Genomic DNA, 19,058 nt, shown 5'->3' on the forward strand with positions numbered 1-19,058 from the left:
GCGGCAGGGATCATACAGCTAAGCTGTACATCATTCTCGATACTGATTCAATTTGGGAACAATAGATACCGCGGTTACTATTTACCGTCAAAATTGATATTTAGTTAGTTAATGATTTTCTCTGTGGCCGCGATCAGCGGTCAGTAGTATCGTGAATGGTATCGTGAATAGTATTAGTTTCCGCAGTTGATAGATTTATCGAGTCACTTAATGATTGATATGGACAATGTGAGGACTTCATGGAAGTCAATTCCAATTATCATGACTGAACAAATCACATTTTTGAATGTACAATTTCATTTACGAAATTGTTGACGTGTACAAAATACATTAAATTTACATTGTTTATATCGTATTTAATTGAATTCTTTAACAATTTTTAATATTTCTGAAATCGTAAAATTGATGAAATTATCTATGTATAAAATATAAATATAATTTTTACATTCTCATATATGCTTTTAAATTAGGTTGTGATTAATAATTTATATAAAATATTAAAATAAGTGCTTTAAGTAAAAAGTTTTAATTTCTTTATAAAAATCAAAATGTAAAATAAGAAACTAAAATAAATTTTAAGTCTGATTTGTTTGATCAAATGTTTAATCTATCTGTATATCAAATCAAATACGCTGAAGTAAATAAAAGTTTTACTTGATCGTCTTTGTCTTATATATTGGCTTGTAAGGGTGGCTCTTATAAAGCGGAGCAATTATCCAGATAAAATACTCCACGAAATTTCCGTGATAAATTTCAGGTCGTAATAAGGGTGAGTCGCAAGTCATTTGGGCGGCGATCAAGAGGGTGAGTATCGGCTTCAATAGAAATTCTTTTGGACCCCCACTATAGTGCGGACTACCATTTAATTTATTCATTTGTCGCCAATTTCATTCGACCCTGCTTCTGTTTCCCCTCGTGAACCTTATCCAAAAGCTGATAATTATCAAACTAGAGCGTGACAAGAAAATAAGACGAAGAAAAAATTAATCCAACAATATACATGATGACACATCTTTAATACAAATACAATGATGATTTATTTTGTATGTCTTTAAATGTCTTTGACATATATAGTGTAAAATTATTAATGAATATTTTAATAAAATGATTTTAAAAAGTTTTTCAAATACAATTATTTTAAAAGTTATTTTAAAATATTCACAAATATACATAATATTAAAATGATGTGCAAAAAAATTAGATTTTTTATTTAAATAAAGATTTGAAACTAATTTGAAAGGATTAAATTATCGAAGCTATAATTATTTGTAGCAAAGCATTTTGTAACAAAGTTCGTGTAATAAGAAATATATGATGCAATTACGAACCGGTTTGTAAAATAGAGAATAGCTTAAAAGTGTGTGTAAATTTGGAATTTATAGCTCAATCTTAACTTCATAATAGCTTTTCAAGCGTAAAACTTTTATTAGAGATGTTATTCATGAGTGTGCCTACTTCATGAAAGATGGAACATGTGAATTTATTAATAACATATATATATATATATATATACCCATACTTATTAATGTATGCAAAGATACAAAATTTTTTATACGCGTTAACATAATTTTTACATTCTCATATATGTTTTTAAACAGTTTTATAATTAAATATATAATTATAAAATATCCAAACATTTTACTTTTTTCCATTGTATATATGTTATTTATATCAGCGGATTATATAACAAAATACAACTAATAAAAAATCTTTTAAATTCTAAAAGATTAAATCAATCCTTTTCTTTACCTTCAAATAAAACATCGAATATTATTAAGATGTCATATTGACAAAAAGATAAGGCTATGCGTGCATGAAGTCAACGTGATGTAAAACCTCGACATAATTAAGCTCTTGCCCTAGAGTGTAACCTCCTTAGAGGTTTTCCAAGGTACTGAAATTCCCGCATACCCGTCAACGTCTAATGAGGGGATTGTGGATGAAGTTTCAGATTGGCATGAAGCAATTAAGGAGAACCTTATTTACCTCAACATCTTTAGAATATATTAATAACGATAATCGCCGATTAAGACTTTAGTCTTAATTTAGTGTTATATAGTAACTGCAGAAAAATACAGATCACGTTTAACAATATTTTTTTAATATTCATGTTTGAATATCACATTTTTTAATTTTTGGATTAATATACTTCTTTTATTTTTTTATAATTTATTCTCATTATAAAATAAATATGTTTTTAGTATATAATTTCAATACTATAACAATAACATTTATTATTATAAATTTCTTTCAGATATATAAAAATAAATTGTAAAGCATAATTTATTTTCATTACATATAATAAATATAACAAGAAGTATACTTCAAATAAAAATTCTATCAACAGGTATTCTAAACTCCTGTTTTCCTAATAATTTTCTACATCTAATTTATGTTCATTATAATATTATCACCTTTATGTAATTAGCTGAAGAATTCCTCGAGTCAGCGTGAAATTTCGTAAGATAAATTGCGCGAAATTCCACCCAATAATCCATAGCGAGTGAACTCTTCGATGTTGAAGACTATCTCAATCCAAGATGAGATAAGAAAGATCATCCGAACAAAATTAAACTACCTCATCATCATTAGGACCTAATTACAAAAGGTCTTAGATACGGATGACATGCTGACGAGCGGCCGAAGCAAGCTAACTACGCTCACACTCACGCACGCGCTCATCTTCGTCTCCACAGATACGCTTTCTGAGAGAAGCCTGGTGTCGGTATCAACATCTTGAAGTGAGCTAGTCGGTCTAAGCGAAAGCTTATTAATGAGTTCCTATAGGAGGGACGGGGAAGCTTTCACAGAACGACGACTAGGAAGAACGGTTGCGAGCTGGCGGAGGTGGATGCTGGCTGGATAGCTCGAGATAGAGGGTAGAAAAAAGTAACAGACTCCCCGCAAATAACCCCCACGATACCTCGCGGTAGGCGTGTCTCGGATACGGGGTGATGGCAGAATCCAACCAATCAGGATCCGGCGGCGACGCGCGCCCCGGCCTTCTCTCGTCGAATGAAAAAATATTGACCATACGAGGGGGTATCCTGCGGTCCATTTGGGGGTTGTGGAGGTGAAACATAACGGTCGACTGATTGTTAGGGAAGGGCGGGCGGGCAAGAAGGGTTACGAGGCGGCGGGTGAATACCCTCCTCGTCACGTACGGGATCATTAGCTGGATATCCTTGGTCCCGTTGGCCAACCCTATTCGATAGCGGTGATCCTCGTGCTTGACATCATTATCCTTGGATGCTGCAGAGCGCCAACGCAGTCCGATCATACTTCGTCGCAGGCGCTTTCGTAGTTCAGTCTTTCGATACTGCTACGCTTTTCTTTTCATGTTTTTGCCTCTTCCTTGCCTTTATTTTTTGTTATTCGCGTATTTGTCTATTATCTATTTGATAATCTAAGTAACTTACAATTCTTCAGTGAATCTATGAAAGTTGTGACAATGCGTGAGTTTGTAGTGATTTACTATGGTATAATTATCAACCATGTGATGGTGATTTAACGACTTTTGACTTTTTTTCAACATTGTGCATTGCAAAGAATTGTGGATGGTAAGTCAATGTGACTGAAGAATGACATATTTGTTTGAAATAACACGGGATTTATACTTTTCAATAATAACTCATAAACAGTGAAAAATAGAATTATTGATTATGGTGAAGAAGAAAAATTAATTGGATATATTTGGCCATTTTTGCGGAAAGAATTTGTGATAAGTGATTATATAAATAATAATAATATACTGCTCCAAAATTTGTGATAAGTGATTATATAAATAATAATAATATACTGCTCCAAAAAGGATCGAATTTTCCTCTCAATTTCCTTTTTAATAATAAATTAATGTCTATATCAAATAATAAAAAAATTTAATGAACGTTAATCGTGTCCCGTCGGTTGAATGATTGTACAATACTATTCATAGGATTTTCAAGAAAACATAAGGAAAAAAATAATAGTTTCAAGGATTGCAAAATGGAGACAAGTGATCCGTCGGGTAGACTAACGGCGGAAGACTTATCGGATTGCATAAGCGACAGCAGTCACTCGGAATCTCAATTAAGAGCATTTCAAAGTTATGAGCGTATCAAAGAGTTGAATTTGTCTATCGATAAATCTAAAGAAGATGCATCAACGGAATCAAAAGACTTTCATCTTGGTCTCGAAAGCGGCGATAGGACGTCTCTTCGATTTAACGAATTTCCGTGCGAAAATCCGGCTAGAAATCTGACTATGACGTTGAATAAGACCAAGGATTTTGATTACTCCGCTAATAACTTCTCTGAAATTAATTATCCTTTGGATAGATCAAACGAGAACGAAGAATCGGTTGATGCTGCGATGACGCTTTGCAGATCAAAAAATTCCAGTGCTAAGAACGTGTTATTTAATTTGCGCGAGACCAAACAAAGGAGTCCTCATGCATCATTATCCTCTTTAGATAGGTACAGCAAAGATCTCAATTTCGTAGTGGAAAAAGAGATGAAAGATTTTAGCCTGCTCAAGAATTATAATCTCGACCGTATGAAAGAGTTTAATTTTTCCTTGGATAGAATGAGGGATACTCACATTAGCAGTTTGGCTCTCGAAAGATTGCGTGGTGGCACCGGTCTACTGGAAAATTCAAATATGCTAGATCACAAGGAATTCAGGAACTTGCAAGTGCAACCGAGGAATCCTGATCTTGAAGCCATTGCTTTGGAGCGTATGAGACGCTCGCATCTACTTGGTACGGAGTTATCCGCGCAAAATCTGTCGACGCAAGTGCCGCATCCGCACTCGATTACGCATATGCAGCATTCTCAGCAACAGCAGCAGCAACAAGCAAAATCCTTCACTATCGACGCCATTCTAGGTCTAAGGAATAATCAACGAGAGAAACGAAATCAACAACAACAATATAGGAAACATCAAGGTATTTAAAATATTTTTCCTCTTAGTTATATGTATATTACAGTCTATCTGTTAATTCTGATTGGTTTTGGCTATAATTTCATTGCCTATATAGTCAAATTTAACCATAGACGTGAGTTTCTAATAATATCAATTACAATTGATCAATTAATTAATAATGTATTGCTTTTCTTATGTCATTATGAAATTGTGTATTTCTGAAATTATTAGATTTTTCTTAGCGTATGTTAAATAAATTTTATATTAAATTATTTATTTATTATATAACACATCTTAATGATAAATGTTTTAAATCACATACAAAACAAATTATTTGAATGCAAAATGACTTTTTAAATATATACTTAAATTCGTCTGTCTCGTATAACAAATCAAATAAATATTGTAATAAATGTTATTATCTTATGCTAAACGATAAAACTATTTATTACTAAAATTAAAATTATAATTAATCTAAAATAAATTTATAATTTAAATTTAAACCAAAAGTATTTTAAAATAGTAATATTTTTAAAAAATTAATTAAATTACCTTGTACTAAAGAAATAAGATTATTATGTTCTGTACAAAAACAAGAAACGCGTTTAAAATTTAATTTCTAATAGAAATATTCCATATGCTTTTCGATTAAATGAAGAACAATCGAAATATTTTTGTGTTTCGTGAACTGTGTGATAATCGAAAGTCTATAACTAACTTCAGATAAATTTTAGTTTCTACCGAAATACAAGTGTCAAATATCCAAATTTTTATGTCAAGAAGAAATCAATAGTTTCAAAAATTTGTTAGTTCTAAATACAAGTATTTATAATTTTAGTTATAGAATCTTTCAGAATATGATTTATACAGAATTTTTGTAAAATTTCTTAATGGAATATGCTTAAACATATGTGCAAAAATTAACCCTATCAGAAAATATCAACATATTATATCTTTTATTTTTACATCTATATTTTTACATCTGTTAGCCAGTTTTATCATTATTAAATTTCTTTACAATAAATAGTTTAATAATTCTTATAGTTGTTATGTTTGTTTGCCATTTTCTTAGGTCAGGAAAGCTCGACAAAGAATAGTAGTTCGAGTTCTAGTTCTAGTGGAGGTGGCAAAGTGAAGAGGGTACGAACAATTTTCACGGCGGAACAATTGGAACGTCTAGAGGGTGAATTTGCGCGTCAGCAATACATGGTGGGCCCTGAAAGATTGTATTTGGCTCATGCACTTCGATTGACTGAAGCGCAAGTCAAAGTTTGGTTCCAGAATCGTCGAATCAAATGGCGAAAGTTGCATCACGAGCAACAGAGCCAGAGAGTGCATGAGTTCCAACGCACGTTGAACTCTTCGTTGGAGCACGAAGACAGCAACGAAACTGACAAATGGTGAAACAGAAATTCACGATCTACGCGAAATCCTTGATCGTGACTGTCACTTTGATCCTTCTTCCTTAAGTATGTTGCTCTATCCTTTTCATTTTATTGTCTTAAGAATTCGAGAAGTTATTCTACATGGATGTAATTGCAAACGAGATTTCAAACGTGCAATTATCGATTTTTTGAAAAAATACTGTTTTCCATAACTTCTCGTAAAATATCTACGTCGCATCTTTCTTTCTTCACTCTCATCTCTGTGCAAATCGTCTTGCCAGTTTTTATATTTTATTACAAATCTCATTCTTTGGAAAAATTGTATATGGATTGCAGATTGTGACGAAGAGAACTGTGTACTGCAAAAAAATATTAACGTTTATTGATTAAAGTAAGTTTTTTAGTTTTTAAAACATTTTTTTCATATTTTAACTTAAAACTACGAAGATATGTTTGATGTGACATCTCACTGCATTTCTAAATAATTATAAAAGTATTCGTGATTAACAAATTGTTATGATAAAAAGTGCAAATCATACTTGAGTCAAATTTAAACATTTTCGACAAAATAAATTCAATAATAATAAAAAATTGTGCCAAAAGAAAACAGTGTAAATAAAAAATGTAATAAATAATAAAGAACAAAATTTAATAAAGGTGAAGTGCAAAGTATGAGAATTAAGAATTTCAAATGGAAAGATTCATTTTTGATGATATTTAAATATTTATATAAGCTTTCTAACGAGAATGGAGCAAATTGGAAGACTTAAGACAAAGTATACTTCACCACACACGTGGTCTGCTAAACAAACCACTGATACTAGAATTCCGGCTGATGCATATTGGAAATATACACAAAGAAACAATCAAGACATGACCGATCAAAATATCAGGTATTTTTTAATAAGTGATAAAATTTTTGAAGATTAATAAAAAACCCTTATATAAAACCTTTTATACCTTGTAACTTGAAGCTGTAATAAAAAATTTTATATTACATTTTTTCTAACAAATATTTCATTCAAACAATATTCTAACAATATTTCATTCAAAGATTTAATATTAAAATTTATATAAAACAATTTTGATTTTAAAAAGTATGATTTTATTAGGCGTATAATATCAAAAAGTCAAATTAATGGTTTTCATAAAAGAAAGAATAGCAATATTATATAAAAGTGAATAAAAAATAAATTTCGTGATTTTTAGACGTCGTCAAAGTCCAATACCAGAATCAACGATGAGCTATTATTCTTCTGCAAATTCTCATAAGACTTTTAAACATAATGCTTATCCCTGTTCGACGCATCCAAAACATTCTTCTGTTCTTCACACGGAAGTACCACAAAGATATCAACAGATTACAAAATCTGGTAGAAATAAAGATCGAACTAATAACGTTGCTGTCATAAATAAAGATCGATATAAAACACAGCAGGAAGATGAAAACAATGCAGAATATATTGACGAAGAATTAGGAAATTTTACTGAAGATAATCTAGAAGATGCCGAAGAAGAAGGTATAAGATATAAATGTTATTAATTCTTTTTTTATACAAAAATCCATTACATATGTCGATAAAAAAGTTAGTAAATCAAAATATAATTCAAATACATATTTTTAAAGAAGAAAGAAAATGAAGTAAAAAATTTTAATTTTGATTATAATATATACATGAATAGATAAAAGATGGAAGAAGTATAAAAGAATTAATTAATGATATTTAGAAAGAAAGAAAGGTTTTTTAAGTAAAGTTTTTATAGTAAAATTTGTAAAAAGTTATATTTATTTATAAAATAGTTATAATTAATTAAGCATATAAAGCAATAAAAATCATGTAACTATCGTGCGATTGTATTTAATTTCTTGAAATATAATATGTTTTTACAGCGGAAAACGAGCGGTCTCTACGAAGTGATGAAAGAGTCGACGAGTCTATCAATAAGGAATATGATGAGCAGGAAGCAGACGATGAAATAGATGAAGAATCTGATGTACCTGCTGAATCACAAGCAATACAACGAAATGCAACCAAGAAAGATGCATTGTTACGAGCACAGCAACGAACGCGAATTAGCCAACAAGATCCTCATAGAATTCGACATTCTCAATACTCGCCAAAATTATATCAAGCTTATCATTTACCAACAAGGTTTGTAATATAAATTTTTAATATGCATTAAAAAATATTTTACAAAACTTTTTATTTAGGGACAGATGCTTAATTATTTTCATTGGACAAAAGAATAGAATTTCGTATTAAATCAAAAACAAATATGTTATAACAATATGTTAACAAACATTTTAATTATATTTTATCATTTTATTTAATTTAATTAGTATTAATTTTTTCTCAATTTATGCTAGTTTAATTATATTATGGCATAGACAGTCCATTCAAAGCTAATGAAGAACTAAATGAATTGTAGATGACAAAGTAGCATAAATCAGAAATTAGGAATAAATGCATATTAAATAGGATACATTGTAATTAAACAGCTTAATGATAAATTATCTGCATTATGCTTTTGGCTTGATATTCTCTTTAATTATATACGTTCTATTATCAACATGTCAAATTTCTGCGAGATATACCCGTATAATTAGGTATTACCACAATATGCCTGATCATGATGTCCATGAAACATTGTCCGAAGAAGATCTATATACGGCTCAAGCATTGAAAAATCCTCCTCGAAGATCATCAATGGGATATCATCAAAATTGGATTCCGCAAAGGAATTCAGCCGATCGATATGACACAATGACCTCGCTAACTCAACCAAGTCGCCGAACACGGACAAGACCAGAAATAAAGTCTTTTACAGAAGCAGAATTTGCTGATAGAAGAAAGTGTAGTCGTTGCGGTAATATCTCTATTAGGAAACTACCAATCTTGAGAAAGAATTGTAGATTTCAGGATAATCCTAATTTTTCAACGAAAGGACGTTTTGGTAAGCAAGTAACAAACTTGTTCTAATATTCAGAAAATTATAATTTAATAGTATTAGAAACAATCACACATAATTAACATAGCATATAAGCACATAGCATATAACATAGCATATTATATGTAAAATATTACATTTATTAATCATAAATTGTAAAACAATTATTTTCCTTAATTAGTTCCATCTATTAATTCTTGTATTTATTTATTTAGTTCTGTTATGTTTTGATATATCAACATTAATTTTTAATATCATTACTTTCCAGGCGATGATGCAGAAATATTCGACCAATCCTGGTGTGGATATTGTAAACCAAAATTTCGTTTCGAAGGAAACGTCGGGCCTTGTGAAATTCCATCACCAACTTTATATTCAATGAAATCACGACGTTCCAGGGATGCTAATATACCGATGCATGAAACATTAGAGGCAAAACATCCGATAGATGAAATAACGCATGAATTCGCACGAATGTCATCTAGATACGCTAAAGATATTCCAAATACCTTACGCGATAGAACCAGACATACCGTGCAGACAGCACAGGGTACAACAAGAATGCCTGTTCATTATGATTCTTAAGTTTTCTTCATAAATTTTATTAAATTTTTATGAATTAATGTTAAAAAAATTAAGAAATCTTATATTTTACAAAAAATATACGTGAATTCTTTTCTCGGCTGAATTGTCTTTTAAAAAATAATATTTTCCGAAAAATATTGAAACTTGTTTTGTTGTCTGTACTGTCTAAAATAAAAGTGAATAGTACTGTCTAAAATAAAATTTTGGAATCATTTTTAAAAATATCTTACTGCTTATTATAATATATTATTCATCTGTTAATTATTTAAAAAGTTTAATCTTTCTTTTATGTTTTGTAATAGGAAAAAGAAATTTATAAACGTGAGGATTTTTTAAATAACTATTGCTACTTTTGAGCAATGTTCATTGAATAAGTGTTAGATAACTTTGAATAACAAGAAACCTGGTAAAAAATAAAATTATCGAAGAATCAAGAGAGATATAATAAACTCAATGAAAAACGCCATTGCACTTCGTAACAATCACCAGATGCTACAATAATACTTATATTCACAGTCAGTTCCCTTCTAGTGTTTGTCCAACATATATTTTTGTAACTGTCTTTCGAATCGTGTAGATGTATTCTGTGTAGTGCGATAAATAAAAATTGTGCCACAAAGGCATGAAAAATTAATTTCACAATGTACATATAAATTGAATAAAGCCAATAGAGCAGATGAAGCGATTTAATATTCTTTTTCTCATTGTAATTTTAAAGAGGTAAATATCACTTTATGTCTTTTAGCACTGGCGCACAAAATCTACTGTAAATACGTGATATTATTCTATAATTAACTATATGATAGACATACGCGTACATGTTAAACGGAGAATAAACTCTCGATCTGTACATTAAACATAAATGGTATGTTTAATTAACCCCAAATTAACCCCAAATTAACATCCATACCTAAATTAATGTCCATGTTAATTTATTATAATTATTTGATGTGCTATAATTGACATTAGAGATCTTTCTTTATATATATTATCAAAAAATAAAAACTGTATTACAATAAATATTATTTGACAGCGATTTGATATTATCAAAAACATCATGTTAAATAAACATTGGTTTACTATAAAACATTTTACAAAATATGAATAACGTTATACAAATAATCGGAAAGAATTACTGTTAATAAATTTCTTCTGATTAATACATTTTTCAGATAATTTTTGTTCTGTTTGTATTTAAAATTAAAAAAAATATGCAGTTTTTTATGTTAAATATAAAAGAAAAATCTTTACTATTTTAAAACTTTGTTTAAATACTTGTTAACAATGTTTTCGTGGTACTCATGTTTGAAAGTTATATTTTATTTAATTACAAATTTAATATCTTTGTTATACATGTCAATATGCTAAAAATAAATGTTGCATATTATAAAAGATGCAACATTAATAAGAAAATGCAATAATAAAATTTATATCCGTACAATACAATTCAATATTTTGTGCAAACAGATTTACAAAAGACTACAAATATAAATTTGAAATTTATAACACATCTTTTATAATATATAAATGTAAAGAATACTATTAAATGTATGTAAAAATTATATAAAAAGTTATATTTTATCATTTTAAAATAAAAAAAGATTACAAAGGTATATACACACATATATATATATATATATATAAATATACATAACATACATATTAAAACAACATAAAAACAAAAATTTGATATAGTCGTTAATAAATAATTTCTTAATCTTTAATATTCTTGAAATATTAGTAATCTGAAAAAGTACAACAATATTGCCTTGCTGAAATCTGTGAAAGACTAATGCACACATAAATTGCATCACGCGTACTATTCTTCCATATAAAAATTTGACGTGGGTGATGGTTAGTAACTAATATTCGCTCGTTACGTGGAAGCCTCATTGTCATCGTGATAAATTAGCATAGGACCCGTGTCAGCATCACAAAATCACAAGCATCACAAAAAGCCCTTGATGCACAATCATGTAGACTTCGCCATTACGAAGATATGGAGAAAGATATCAATCAATTCGTAATGCACCATTTTATCACAAATTTCATTTATTCAGAATCAATTGATATGATTGTTATCACTATTGCTGAATTCTCTCTATAATTAACATCATCATATATACTTTAAAAGTTATTATCGGTAAATCATTATCGGTAAATTCTGAAATATACATATATGTTAGAAATATAAATCAATAAAATAATTTTATTTAAATTATTAAATTATTAAATTTTCTATATATGAATTAAGAAAAATCTAAATTTAAAAGAATAATTGTACACAATATTAAATTATCTTTTTGAATGCAATTAAAGAGACTAACGTGAACGTTTACATATTATGTTAATACATGTTTCGTTTATTAATACAATAATAATTTTTTTATTCATAATAAAGTTCGAAATTCTTGTAAACACGTTACATTGATTAAAGAAAATTGTCAACGTTTATACAAAAATATAGTTTGAAATTATTGTAATAAAACGGAGGCTATTATAAGATAAAAGAATAAAAAAGAAAGATAAAATTATACTAAAACTATACTTAAATTACTATATTTGGAATTTCTCCTGTTATTTTCTTGTTTTTGGATAAACCAATAATAATTTACAAAATTCCTAGAAACCGGTGAATCATCGAACAAAGAAGCTTATGCGTAGATAAAGCTACACGATGAGATCGAAATCGTCATGAAAGGGAAGAATGAAGGCGAGATGAGCTTCGATATCTCGCACTACAACCCTGTGCGAGATGTAAGCTCCGCCTATCCCTCGGTTACAGCGGGACTTGCAAGAGCCCTGCAACCCCCACTTTCTGGTAGAGGGTATCCCAACCCCTGCTCCACCGTCGTTGGCATCCGCGGCATTCCAATTAGCTCGCGAATCAAAAGAGCCCCACTGCCTTTGTGGGGTCTCATCCTACCCCCAGTAAACTCGCTCGTTCTCTCTCTATCGCCCTATCTCGTTAACCACCCCCTCTCTGTTCGTCTATCTATCCGCCTTGCTATCTGCTTTATCGCACTTTCCATATATTTATCTTTCTGTCTAAATCACTACGCTCATATACGTGCAGTCTTCCACACGGTATTTTACACGATGGTACTTGTTTCATTAGTGCATATGTTTGTTACGTATCCTACAATTACGCCAATATTTAACCAACATTATCTGACATTGATAATAATCTTATGTCTTAAAAACTTCATTTTAAGATATTATAACATAAAAAATTAAATACACAGATATCCAGGTTACACGCATGATTGTGCAATTCATAAATAGCATATTATATGAGACAAAAAATTTGTAGTTTTTATAATAAATTTATTGTATGTATATATTTATTATATACAAGAGCATATACGTATATAAGAATATTATATGAATTTTTCTAGATTATTTATTTTTTGCTTTACAAAATTATTATTTTCATTTTTTACAAATGAAATATATGTAGACAAAATAATGAAAGAAATTTCTTTTATACTTTTCTCTCTTCAGCCTTCACAGTATAGCCAATCTTCCTTCTTTCTTTGCATTTCTGCTCTTCCAAGCTTTCCCTTCCTTTTCTCTTTACTTCCTCTCTTATTTGTTTCTCTTTCTCTCTCTCTCTCTCTCTCTCTCTCTCTCTCTCTCTCTTTCATTCTCTCACTCTCCCACTCTTTTTGTTTCTGTCTCTCAATGAATTGTTTCTTCCTTCTCTGCGTTATTCTTTGCGTCCTTCACTCGCAGATGAGCTTTTTAGTAGAATAAAACCAAGCAACGCTAAAGAGCGGCTGTTACAAGAGAGCTAAAGAGGGTGGATGGGATTAACCGCAGTTTTAATCGTGAACCTTCTTTGACGGACAAGATTCATATAAACGCATGAGCACTTTAGCGAAACAACCAAATTACGTTACTTATCTTTAAGTGGTATGCAAATCTTTGTGGTTTGAACATATTGTAAATTGATAATTAATTATATTAATGAAAGCATATATATACGTATACACACAAAATATTAAAAAAAAGTTATTTAATAACATTATAACAAAAATGTATAATAATTGAGATAATATATCTCTCTTATATAGTAGTTAATAAATTAAGACTAATAACAAAATATTTTATTTTTTTAGATAAATAATAATTTTGCAAAATTTTTTCAACCTTATAAATGTATATTTTAAATATGTACAAAATTAAAATCACGCTATTTCTGAAAAAAACGCAATATTGCTGGAGTATATTTCAAGACATTCAGAAATATGGCAAAGCAGATTTCAATATTCCGGTCGACCGAATGACAAATTGGTATTGCAAAGCGACTCTCGACGTTTCCCTCAACCTTTCACGTTTTTACTCAAACGGGCATCCATATACACCAGTCGCGCGGAGTAATTGAAATCAGAGGAAACCGCTCGTGGTGTTTCCCTCGACTCGGTCACGACGGAGCACAACGCAAATTTTATTACGGCGCGCCTCTATCCACTTCGTTAGATACCACTTTGTTTATCATTCGCGGATATTAAAATCGTCAGGGTGATGTGTACGTGGATGTATATCCAACATAGTTCTGCCATTTGCACGCGCATCACTGACTTTCCAAATTTCCATATTTTCACAACTCACTTCTTTCTCGAATATTTGTATCGATGAGATCAAATATACGCTATAGCACATATACAAATATTTTATCATTGAGTTAATTTTAATAATGTTGATCAAAAAATTAAAATTAATATGCATTTTTTTACATAAAAGTGGAGTTTTTTGTATTTAATATTATTATAAAAATGTAGAAGCTATTTAGAAAGTAGTAAAATATATAAACATTACTACAATAATTTAGAAATAATTAATAAATATTATAATTTAATATTAGTTTTTATTATTATGTACAAGAGAAAATTTTATATTAGCACTCAATAAAAGTTTATAAAATAATATCAATATTAATTATAATATAATAAGAAATTAATTAACTTAAATACTAAAATAACTCCCATAATGATTAGTAATTAGTAAAATTAGTAATTAAAACTCAGAAATAAAAAAATCAGATTAATACAAATAAAATTATTTTTAAATCGTCGGTTAATTTCATCAATCTTAGCGCGTATAAAATATACAACTGAGAAATAAAGTGCTTTACAAAATGGTTTAAGGGTTATAGAAATCTCGAACGTTTGTAGTTCGCATCCAATTAGTGTTGCAGATACGACAACGAGTGGTCAAGTATAATTTATTACGCGGCGAAACGGTTGGTCGCAACTGATTGCAATATTCTTCCTGGATGCGAGTGTTTCGCATCAGCCAGTAACATGAGCGACACTCGCGTTATTAAGGGATAAAAAGCATGCAAATATTTTTGCAACGATTAGCTGTGTCCCATCACCTGCCCATCATCTACCGACATCACAAATATTATAATTTCCGATGATTCTCATATTTATTCACAATTCTCAAAAGTAGCAATTTATTTTAATGCTATTTCATTCATATTAATTGAAAGATGATATAAACAGTCCCGCAATTAAATATTTTAAACGCTTGATTGCAATTTACTTTTTACTTTAAAATAATTTGTCACGAAATATGTCGTGTAGACAGTTTATATAATACATAGATGACAAATTAAAAGTTATATTAAACAACACTTTGTATGATTATATGCAGATGGTAATGAAGTTGTTAAATAATTTTATACGAATATTATGTTATGATTATTTATATCAATAAACGTATAATTTGTCGATTTAAATATTGAAGTAGAATAAAGATAAGTGCGTTTTTATACATACAACTAAAGTGGTGCTTGTGATTTTGTTCAGCTTTTATGGAAATTAAAACATACCATCGAAATTCTTCAAAAAATGTTACAAAAAATAATATAACATTTTACGAATATCTGGCTATTTATGGCTAATTGGCTACAAATGAATGATATATCCACTTTTTGAACGTTGTGCTGTAAATGTTGCAAGAAGTACATTCTTATAGTCAAAATGTAATAAAATTGGCTTTACATTATTTTCAATTTTTAGTTTTGTTTTATAATAATAAAATTATAGAAAATAAATGAATAATATTGATATTAAACAAATAAACGTTTTTTTAAAGTAAAAAAGGATGATAATTTTATAATATTAAATAAATAATTTATATAAAATAAGTATTCAATCAAAACATTTTCATATTCGAAATTTAACTTAAGAAAAAAATTTTCTCAATTGTTACATGCCAAATAAGTGTGATCAACAAAGATATACAAATAAGTGTGTAAATCATATTCTTGCGGCAAATAATCGAGATTTGGGGATGTTTGGTATTTGACTAAATAGGGGTTGCGTCGTATATATGCGTCCGTAGCCGTCACTAATCATGACCACGAATATACATGCCGTAAAAAGCATAACCGCTATGCAGGACGTACGACGGAAGGGAAACGTATGCTCGAGGGGTTGCGTACAGGTCGCATTCATAACATCAGACGGGGTAATAAAAGTCAGCACCCTATCCCCGTTGCTTTCTACGCCGCCCTCGTTCTGCCTGGATACCCAGAGAAACGTGGGGGGAGAAAACGCGGAGATGCGTAGGTGAGTCAAAAAAGCGAAAAGAGGGAGGAATGCTGCGACTCGTATTGTTCGCGCAGGCATGTGATATATTCGTGAAACGTCGGTGCACATACGTGCTATGTTATATACGTGATATCTGATATTTTCAGATTTATATGTTCACTGAAGAATTTAATGGAATTTAGTGACTTATAGAACAAATATTTTATTGATGTGGAAAAAAGGGTACTCTTAGATAATATATATGGTAATTGTTATTATAAAATAATAGATAGAATTTGAGATAATATTTAATAGTTTGCATCAAATTAATATATAAAAAAATAATATTTTTTAATAAAATTTTCATCTTTATGGAAAATTTTCGTTATAATATAATTAGCATTTTTATGAATATTTTGTAGAATAATGATGAATAATTTTTTGTTATATCTTTATTAACAATATTAAAATAAATAATATTGTGCAATATTGCATTGTTTATTATTAATAACAATTATAATAAATAATAAATTTTTATAAATAATTTATTTCCAAAAATTTAACATTGAAACGCTTAAAAAGATCGATTATAGTAAGTTGAAAGACGAGCTTAGCGCGACCAGCTACAGAGACGATGATTATACTCCGACAGTCACTTTGTCCCAAATATAATCCCCCTGTTGTAAACCACTCCAGAGACCACCCTTCCTAGTCGGGTCAAGTGTTTTCTCCTGTGCATCTAAAGGGTGCCATCGAAAGAATCGCAACTATTTCATTTTGGGACAGATTAGACAGATTAGCGGACAAGGATGCACGACCGAGTGATATTTAGCAATGTCATTTCTAATCGACGCTGTGGGGTCAAAGAATATTATTTTTTTACCGTCCCATACGCGTGTCGTAATTTCGTGTCGTAAGAACGTATGAGCTATGCTTCTGTACATAAGTTCGTAAAGTAGCATTATTGTTATATCATTTTGATTTTAATTTATAATTATTTATTAATAATTATTTTTTAATTTATTTAGTTTTTATAGCATAATATATATATATATATAATGAAGTATTTAAGTATACTTCAATTCTTCAATATTACTTCAATATTAATATTTCAATTACTAAAATAACACAAGAATTATTTAAAATATTTATTTATGCAATATAATGTAATATAAATCTAGACATTAAAATATTACAAGTTTTAATCATATGTATCTATCTAATGTGCCTTATTAACTTTTGTAAAATTTTTAAAAATTTATCTTTATATATAAAAACTTTAAAAAAAAACAGAAATTGTATTAAAAGAATAATAAAAAAATCAGAAAAAATTTGTTTTCTAAATTGCTTATTAAATAGTAATAATTCAATTAACAACTCATATTTTCTCAAATTATTGTTAATAATTAAATGATGATGTAAATGATTAATTTGTTATTTGGACAATTTGAATCGCAGGAGAGAACACAAAGGGTTAAAGTTTCACTTAGTATATAAGGGACGCAAATCTTTAATACTTGTATCACATACTGCTAATTACGCAGTGCTTTGAAGTTTTAATGACTTCATCTTTGCATAAGCCTTCACCGAAAAGGATTAAATCGGAAATCGGATTCCGGTATTTAATCTTTTGCTACATGAGCCTGTAGAAAAATCAAAGCACGTTGATTAAAATAATTCTCGATTAATAAGAGCGTATCGTATACAACGACTGATATGTATTATTATGTCTATATTATTTTAAAATACCATATGGATTCTACTAAATAAAAAATGATAAAAGTTTTACATATGTCACGTACATATTTACACAGATTTCTCTAAATTGTTTTTACATAATTAAAAATTATATGCAAAAATTATAAAGTGTATCATAAATATTACAGCTATAACTGTGAATGAAAATTTTTAAGTTAAATACATTTTATAACAAATAATTAATTCTTATAATTAAAAATGTTGCAAAATATTATACAAGATTATTTTAAATACAAGATTATTTAAAAAATAATCATTTATTAATACATTTATTATTAGAAATAAATTTTGTTTATTCTTATAGGAAGATAAATATTTAAAAGTTCATAATATTGATTACGTATTGATTATTATATGTAATTTTTTTATATATAAATTTCTAAAAAAAGTATAATCTGTTTAAGTTTTTTATATATAAATTATCAAGTTGACAGATTTTAATTTCAGATATTATTTTTAAACTTTTATTAGTAAGATTAGATTTAAAATTCATAAAATTAGGAAATTAGGAAATTAGGAATAAAGTAATAGAAAAGTAATAGAATAAAGTAATCAATATAATTACTTCGATACTTCTAATTAAATCCAAACTAAAGTTTTCATAATAACTGATTGCCAGCGAAACAGAAATCGTAATTATCCTTCATGGATAAGAAAATGAATCAATTAAATTGAATTTAAATATTTCAAAAATTGATGGATAATTCTAATATTTTTAATTATTCACAATGCATATTAAAAACTTTTAAAGAAAGTATTATTTTTTAAAAATAAATTAATATTAAAGTATAAATTAATACTAAAAATACTTAAATACTTGAATATAAATTAATGTATTAATATTTCAATTACTAATGTATTAATATTTCAAAATGTTGTAATTTGAGATTAAATTACAAATCTTGCAACAAATATTATGTTTTCTTTTAAATTATAT

The 19,058-nt window shown here is 28.6% G+C and overlaps 2 protein-coding genes across 2 annotated transcripts; both read left to right on the plus strand.

Moving 5' to 3' along the window:
* The first annotated feature begins 3,169 nt into the window (after positions 1-3,169).
* On the plus strand, positions 3,170-6,860 carry LOC105424739 (uncharacterized). Its single transcript, XM_011635136.3, has 2 exons — positions 3,170-4,924; positions 5,975-6,860. Exons 1-2 carry the CDS (start codon positions 3,985-3,987, stop codon positions 6,304-6,306), a joined length of 1,272 nt encoding a protein of 423 aa, XP_011633438.2. The 5' UTR covers positions 3,170-3,984; the 3' UTR covers positions 6,307-6,860.
* A 149-nt stretch (positions 6,861-7,009) lies between these two features.
* Positions 7,010-10,684, plus strand: LOC105424740 (uncharacterized). Its single transcript, XM_011635137.3, has 5 exons — positions 7,010-7,180; positions 7,497-7,807; positions 8,179-8,440; positions 8,896-9,242; positions 9,505-10,684. Exons 1-5 carry the CDS (start codon positions 7,035-7,037, stop codon positions 9,819-9,821), a joined length of 1,383 nt encoding a protein of 460 aa, XP_011633439.2. The 5' UTR covers positions 7,010-7,034; the 3' UTR covers positions 9,822-10,684.
* The last annotated feature ends 8,374 nt before the right edge of the window (positions 10,685-19,058 follow it).

Source organism: Pogonomyrmex barbatus, unplaced genomic scaffold (genome assembly GCF_055798465.1).
Source record: "Pogonomyrmex barbatus isolate J1 unplaced genomic scaffold, ASM5579846v1 scaffold1, whole genome shotgun sequence".
In the NCBI taxonomy this organism is placed as follows: domain Eukaryota; kingdom Metazoa; phylum Arthropoda; class Insecta; order Hymenoptera; family Formicidae; genus Pogonomyrmex; species Pogonomyrmex barbatus.